Source organism: Alosa alosa, chromosome 16 (genome assembly GCF_017589495.1).
Source record: "Alosa alosa isolate M-15738 ecotype Scorff River chromosome 16, AALO_Geno_1.1, whole genome shotgun sequence".
In the NCBI taxonomy this organism is placed as follows: Eukaryota; Metazoa; Chordata; class Actinopteri; order Clupeiformes; family Clupeidae; genus Alosa; species Alosa alosa.
The window spans coordinates 24,518,143-24,526,310 of record NC_063204.1 but is presented as its reverse complement, the minus strand read 5'-3'; the positions used below and the strand labels follow the sequence as shown (position 1 = coordinate 24,526,310).

The following is an 8,168-nucleotide window of genomic DNA, read 5'->3' as shown; positions in this document are numbered from 1 at the left end:
TATACTAATATTCATACTAATATCTCACACACCCTCACAGGTACACACCGAGTCAAAGAGTGGTAGATGAACCACGTACACACCGAGTCAAAGAGTGGTAGATGAACCAGATGTGTCTGATGTACTGCACTAGCACATCCGTGAAGCTGTGAGCAGAATCTTGATGAGGGTACGTTTCAGCGAGAGACAAGAGAAAAGAAAGTAAGAAAGAAAGAATATGTGTACAGTGGACTGGGAGCCTGATGGTGTGTGTGTGTGTGTCTGTGTGTGTGTGTTAGTGTGTCTGTCTAATCCAGCATGTACCCAATTACATATTGTGTGTGTGTGTGTGTGGGGGGCACCGATGCTGATTGTAGTGCTGCTGTCTGACATGCTTGCCATCCAGGTGAACGATAGAATGAAAAAAGAAAGAAAAAAAACAAGCCAACAGGAGACCTACTGATAGCAGAGCTCCACACACACACACACAGACACAGAGAGAGAGAGAGAGAGAGAGAGAGAGAGAGAGAGAGAGAGAGAGAGAGAAGCGAAACAAGGAAGGCGAAACACTCCGACTAGTCTCCACGTTGTACTAGCAGCTAGAGCTAGCTTGCTGCTGGCTACATGGAATAGGCCCTGAATGTACAGGAGTCTGGTCCAGCAGCTGTGATTGACATTAGCAGCAGAGTAGCCACTAGGTCAGCACCAAAGATTCTACAGTAGAGCGCTCCGCTCTAGAATCTTTGGTCAGCACCCATCTACCAATCTTCATATAGGGCATTACGCGCCATCCAAGGTTGATTTTGTCTGATTTTTTCCATAAAAGTTGCCGTGACAATGTTACTTTTTGATCTCAGAGCTGTTCCCAACTCCTCCCTTGATTAGGAGAATGACCCATTTTTATTTAGCATTACACAGAGCTTACACAGGAAATATGCTCAGAATATGCTCTTTCACAGCATTTCCTTTAACCGATTTTTTATGAACACGACTCTAATCTCAAACTCTAATGTCAAAAAGTCAGATGGAAACCCATCTAGTGTTAGAATAGCCTGCCCAACTCTAACTGGTTTGGAGACACTCTTCCATTCACTTTAAGAGTCATCTTTTCCAAGAAGAAACGTTGTGTAGCCCTGTTCATGTACACCATAAATTACTCAAAATTCTCAAAATGACATTTAAAATTATTTCAACCTCATCACACAGTTTTGTGTCATCAGTGGTCGCCATGTATGTGAAATGGGGCAGCAGGTTTTACCTGCGAGTAGCCCAAAGTAAGAACAACCACAGCCATAATCTTCTCACTTTCTTCTCTTTTATCTTTCATCTCCATTCCATACTAGTCTTCGCAGAAGAGCATCTTTACACACTGATACATCTTATCTTCATTCAGAGGGTGTTGGGTTCAGGCAGCATTGTCAGTCAGGAAATCTATGAGCAGCTTTCTGTGTTATTTTTGTAAAGCACGTTGGCCGTTTTTATTCTGGTGACGGATGAGATAAATATTGCTTTTCCCATGATGCAGCTGAAGATCAAAACAGAAATTAGTATGCCAGAGGCTCTGACAGTGAGGAACACAGAAACGCTTAAATAACAAGCAGGACACTCCACCCGTTCCGTCCAGTCCACTTCGAATTAGGCTTCTCGCTGTGAGTCTCTGTTTTGTGCATTAGACACAGACATAGACACACGTACACAAACACCCAAAACACAAACTCACTCAAAAACACTCGCTCAAACACATTCACTCAAACACACACAAAAACAAATAAGCACAGGTAATTAATGTGCTTGTGACTGGCGAGCCGATCTAGTACATCTGTCCCAGTTTGAGCTAATTAAAGCTGCCAGGGCCTTGTCTGCTGGAGAAATGTCCTTCTGATCACAGGATGCAGTCTATGCTTTGCTAAACGATTGGCAGGCTCTCACGGTCTACCACACTCCCTAAATTCTCACAAAAACAGTCCATCCTCACTGAAATCGACTACACAGATGGAACAAGGGTAGACAAAGTGCCTGTCCGCCTGATAGATATTTACCATCCTGGACCATCTACCCATTGCGTTAAAAAGGCCTAGAGCTGCTCAACGCCTTATGGATGGCTGAAAAAAAATGTATCCAGAGAATGAGACAAATAAGACATTTTAAAAACACAGGTTTTGGTGGTTAAAGACAAGTTACTACGCTGCTGTTGCTTTTAAAGTATTAAAGTAAAAGGCAACTAGCACATTTTAGAGCCTATCTCTATGTGAAGAACACGGTGTAGAACAAAAAGATGTAGAACAGTTTGGAACAGATGGTCAGAAGGTTTCAAACGAGGTTCCATTGCATTAACAGCAAAACACTCTGTTTTCCATTCAACATGACTGCAATAGAACAGCAACTACTATACAATAACGTCTCCAGTGGTAGAGCAATCGCTGAATGTTTCTCACACAGTATCTGATGGACAGGGTGTAGCCCACACTACAGCCCCATGAGGTACTGCAATGCTGGGATAGACAGATGGGGAGGATGAGAGAACACACATGGAGGAGGGAGAGAGGGAGAGATAGAGAGAGAGAGGGAGGGAGAGATGGAGAGAGGGAGGGAGGGTGTGTGCGAGAGTTTGCACCAGCTGATTAAGCACATTTTACAGATGGAGGATGCCAGGTCACTCACCTAACAATGAGTGTGTGAGTGTGTGTGTGTGTGTGTGTATGTGTGTGTGTGATGGATTGCAAGAACTAGTGAAGCATAAATTAGACTGGAAGACCAGGTCAAACAATTATAATATTGCAGTGTGTGTGTGTGTGTGTGTGTGTGTGTGTGTGTGTGCTGCCACCTGCTGCCACACACACACACACACACACACACACACACACACACACACGCAGGCCTACTTGTCTCGAAACAATAGACAGAGAAAGGGAGGGAGAGTGTGTAAGTGAGTTTGCACCAGATTAAGCACATTTTACAGATGGAGAGGATGGCAGGTCACTCACCTAACAATGAGTGTGTGTGTGTGTGTGTGTGTGTGCGAGCGAGCATGCATGTGCGCAGGTTGCAGCAGGACACACACACACGTTCCAAAACAACACTTTCTCAAGTAAGAAGGTCTCATTATCAGCATAGGAGATATTAAAGGGTGAATTTCAAAGTGGAGACAGGCCAAAAAAACCATATGGCAATCACAAAGGAAGTGAACAAATGAGCACTGGAGTTGCTGGAGACAAGCAGTCAGGCCTTAACAACCGAGAGTGCACGGGGCACCACTTCTGAGAGCCATAATAACGCTCCTCACAGGAAGAGCCCACGGCTGAGCTTTTTAATCATTCCCTTCTCCTCTCCCCGTCCTTGGGAACTTGTCACCCCCGCAGCACCAACTCAAATTAAAGCGGGAAACTTCTCTCTGAAATCCTGCCTTAAGGAGGCAAACTCCAGCATCACCATGACCTCGGTTTAAGCTTCCAGTCTGACAGAAGTGCCCAGCCTGGTGCGCACCTGAGTCATGGCAAAGCTGATCCAAACGTGGGCTCTGATTAAAAAAAAAAGAGGCTGTTTGCCACAAAGCCTCTGAGCACACAGACAGGGATTAGGAGACATTTGCAAAGATCACCTGAAGGCTTAGTAGCGAATCACTAGCTCCTGGTGTCGCCCATTATTTGGTCTGCTGAACGTGTGGGGATGGCTAGCAAACGTGAACACTTACAAGCGTGGCAACAGCCTTTTTTAATTCCCCTGTGACGACTGACACCGAGCTCACTTAGATCGAGATCAGATGTGGCACGAGCAACCGTTTCTGCACAGTCATTAGTCAAATCACGTAAAGTGGAGAAAGGTGATCCATCCTGCCTCTTCATTACTGAACACTGAGCATGCATTCATACTCTTGGTATAAGCAATTCAATCCCTCTCGCTCTGAGTCTGCTATATGGCATATCACATAATTAAAGGTGAATTAAATGTGAAATCCCGCAGGAGTGTTTGAAGTGTTTCGCCTTCCCTGTGCCGGAGCAGAGAAAATACCCGTAGTCTACCACCCTCGGTCTCATCTCTCATTCCGGCTCGCACGTCGGGCTAGACGGTAGGCTACATCTCAAGGCAGGACAGCCAGCATAAAGGGGACGAGTGCTTCAAGGAGATAACCACGCTCAGCTTTAGCATAACAATGAAGCTTAGGGGGGTGGGGCGCAGAAAGAGCAGCTTTAGGTTAGCAATGCCACACTGCAGTGATTCTACGGCCGGTGTTGAAATAAATGAGGTTGTATTCAGAAAAGCAGTCAGTGACTGTGGAGACAGAGCAGGACAGGCTATTGTTGGAGGCAGCGAAGCGTGGGAGGATTTTAGCTGACTGCACATGTGTGAAGAAGAAAGCGGAGAACTTGTTAATAAACATTTTGTATGGACTGCTGCCGAGTTAGACGAGAGCCAGAGCAGGACAGACCAGGAAAGACCAGGGACAGATTGGGCTACAATCTGGTCTGGTTTCTCTCACCTGAAGTCTACACAATGGTCAATATATTGATTATTGGTTTTCGAAATCTACAAATATCAAAATCAGTATGGGTCTTTATAATCTCATTGCAGTCTGGCTCACATGGTATGAAGACGTATTAATTAAGTCTGCCCGTTTGCCACGTGGGGCAGTGTGCGGGCCATGTCTGGTTCTGTACTTTATCTGTCTTTCTCTAGAAATGTATAACAATGTCTCGTCTGTCCTCCACCCTATACTGGAGACTGAGGTGGAGCATCTCCTTGGGGTGGATGCTGCTGCTGATGCTCTGTGCTGCTTTTCTAGGCCACAGTTGTAGCATCGGCCCCAAGTTACCCAGAGCTGCTGAGGACTGAGCAAATCCACCTGACATATGGGCAGAATCAAAAATAAACATGACATCACCGCATGCGGCTGACATTCCCTGGCAGGCTGAGCTGATTTTGCTGGTGTTGTGAGTCACCAGTCAGAGCAAAAGTACATCTCCTTACAAAAGTACATTTCTTTTCTACTTCTAAACAAAAAAAAAAAAAAAACAAGAGCCATAGTGGATTTGAACGCCACTGACAAAAGTCAAATTCTAGGAGTCAAGTTAAAAAAAGGGACCATTTTGCTTTTACTGCAACCCAGCAAGATTTAAACCATGCTAGCACTTGATCCTTAGCCTCTGGAATACACTTTCTACAGCAACTACATCAAGAATAACCTCACATGAACCTTCTGTCTCTTTAACAAGTGTGGACCTGACCTCTGTCATTTTCTTGGCCCCACCATCAGGCTTCTGAATGGAGTTAGCTCAGCACAAAGACATGGCTGCCTGCAGGGGTTCCAGTGACAAGCAGCTTTACTGTATCAGCTGTTGTTGTTATGCACTTTTGAGTAGGCTACATCATCATCCACCCCAAAATCGGCTCCTCAAGTCCTGATCCAAACAGATGCCATCTAGTGATGCAATATCTCTTCTTTGTGACTTTCGGATGCGAACAGAATGATGCTATTAACCATACAGTATCTTATTCAGAGCTTTCCAGGGCCTGGCTAATAACATTACCAGCAATTCATTGAAATGCTGCTTGCTGGGAAACAGTCATTAGCGATGTAATTTCCTCTGCTCTGCAGAACTGTGGCCAATGTCTATGGCAGTCAGTGTATTACTACCTAATATGTTTAGCGGTTTTTAATTATATCAGTACAGTAAATTACATTTAGTGACATTGCAAATTTGAGACTCCAGTTCCAGCATAATCTATGCTGCTGTCAGTACTGTTTGTGGCCATAACAGGCCAGTTTCAAAGGCCAATAGCTGATTATGTGCTGCATTAAATTAAGTTTCTATATCCCACATGAACCTGTGCGTAAAAAACACCTCAAAAGTTTTGCAATTTTGACAAACATTCCATTTTCTTTTCATTCAGGCCTTCCTGTAAAGTTATTAGCCTACCTTATGACATGAGGATAGAGGATGGAAGATACTGAACAATGCTAGCCATTCACAAGACACACACAATCATAGACACCTCATTACAAGACCCGGATAGATCCCCAGAGAGGGAAACTCATTTAGAGCAACCCAATTACTTTCCAAGGGCAATGGGATGCACATCCTGAGAGGTCACTTCATTTCCAGGAGGCACGCAAGCGCCCATGAAAGGTTGGGCCTGTAAACATAACTGATATTAATGCTTTCAGACATGTAGATCAAATTCACCTAAATAAATAAATGTCAGGCAAGATTTGACTGGTGATATGATGCCACGTCTTACAAAATGAATTGAAGAGACTCAACGTGAGGAAGAAATACCGTTATGTCCATGACACAAGTTTCTACTTCATAACTCTCTCCAATTCGAAGACTACACAAGTTAATTGATAGCTAAAACCAGCTAGCTTCATAGATAGCATCTTGCAGTGGAATAATAAACTGGATAAAATACCGTATAGTTGGCTGTGAATTACCTTTCCGTTGGCATCAAATGGTTCACTCCCATCACTGTCTTGTCCTGAGTTTGATGATGAGAAGACTCCCTGGTCCCAGTCCGGGAATGGGTTCACAAAAGACCTCTCCTCCATCTCTGATTCAGATGTGGTGACCAGTTTTAATCTCTTTGACATGTTGTCTCCCATTTCCACGGAACGCCAGCAAGGCCAAACTGTACCACCACCAAGTTCCCGTACACAGCTTGTGCGTAAAACGCGTTTCTCATTCAATACAATCCAGTTTCGCTGTTGGGCTGAATTCAGCGCAGCTGATCAGTCAAATCTGGTCAATATTTGAGAGGCACTGGCAGTAAACGAGGGTTTGGTGTTCGAATAATTAAACAGTAGGCCTACATTTAAATTAATAACCATCAAAGTATATTCCACCTCACTCGACTTCACAGAAAATTGTCAAATGTAAGGTTAGGCTATATAAAAAGAGCGATTAGATTTTTTTAAACCAACAAAATAATAGCATAAAATAGGTTCTTGTAGGTTCGAATAATCTGGCAAAACGTTGAACAGCATGTTCTGGTGTCCTTCTCAAAAAGTTATTTCTAAATAACTGACGACGTAAAATTCTGAAATGTTTCCAACTGAAGCCTCTGAAAATTGTAAAGTAGTTTCAGAACTCAAAAGTATTTCACAAACCTGCGCAAAATAGGCTTGTCCTCGCGAAAAGTGGAATTTATTGTCCAAGAGTAGCCTACTACAGCTACATAATGGACAGCGATAAATTCCAGCCCATTCACAAGCTATTCAATGACCGACTTGATAATGGATGTATTCCTTCTACGTTGTGCAACTGTCAAAATGTCCTCAATTAAAGACTGAAAATATCCCTGGGTGCTGCAGGGTAATCCCAAAATAAGTCACAAAATCGGTTGAGGTTTCACAATACAAACACAGCCGCAAACTGGTGTCACCACTGTAAGACATAGCCTTCTTTGACCTGCCAAGACCAAAAAATTTCCTTTTGGCGGTCGCTGGAATCACCCCCCTCGACGCACAGCGACCCCCTCACAGTAACCATCCCAGGCAGCAGGGCATAATGAAGTCATGCATTCTTCGTAATAGCCTATGTGATATAAAAAAATACAATAGCCTACAATAGCCTAGTATATTGATCATAAATACATTGCTCAAAGCCCGCTGTCCATTGTTTTCCGTTTAAAAGGGGATTCGTCCTATTATCATTTCCGGACTCCGACTTTCCCTTTCGCAGACGGTGAGAGGTGGTCTTTCCAATACCGTGCCGGGTGGACAGGGTAGCTTCGAATCCACCACACCAACAGAAAGCAGATGTCTCTCGCCGATCTGGACCGAAATTGAGTGCTCGGCGCGGAAGAGACAGATGGCGTTTCTGCTGCTGATTTACCACACGCGCTCGGATTATGGAGGAAATAAATCCATAAACCCTTCGCTTCTCGCCCTCCCTTAATTCTTGATTTTTGGATGACACGTGATTTTTTTGCTGGACAGTGCTGATTGATTTCAATAAACGATACAGGTTGGGCTGATTGACATAGACTATATTCAACACATACATGGGGGGTGTAGTCTAGGCCAACTATAACCTAATGCCAGTGATTTTTTTGCCAATCTATTTGCCTGCAAGATTAATTATTAGTCTACACTGCTGACAACCTCATGACAAATTTTTTTACTGGGCACCAGCCTTCCTGACCACACCCTCTTCAGTATATTTTTCCTGCATACAGACATGTTTACCTAATTG

The 8,168-nt window shown here is 43.9% G+C and overlaps 1 protein-coding gene across 1 annotated transcript in view; it reads right to left on the bottom strand.

The window, feature by feature from the left end:
- Positions 1–7,901, bottom strand: part of lancl2 (LanC lantibiotic synthetase component C-like 2 (bacterial)) — a gene marked incomplete in the record, with an annotated part of 35,250 nt that extends 27,349 nt beyond the window's left edge. The window contains 1 exon segment of the mRNA XM_048267073.1: positions 6,410–7,901. Coding sequence (XP_048123030.1) covers positions 6,410–6,577 — 168 coding nt within the window.
- Positions 7,902–8,168: the final 267 nt, after the last annotated feature.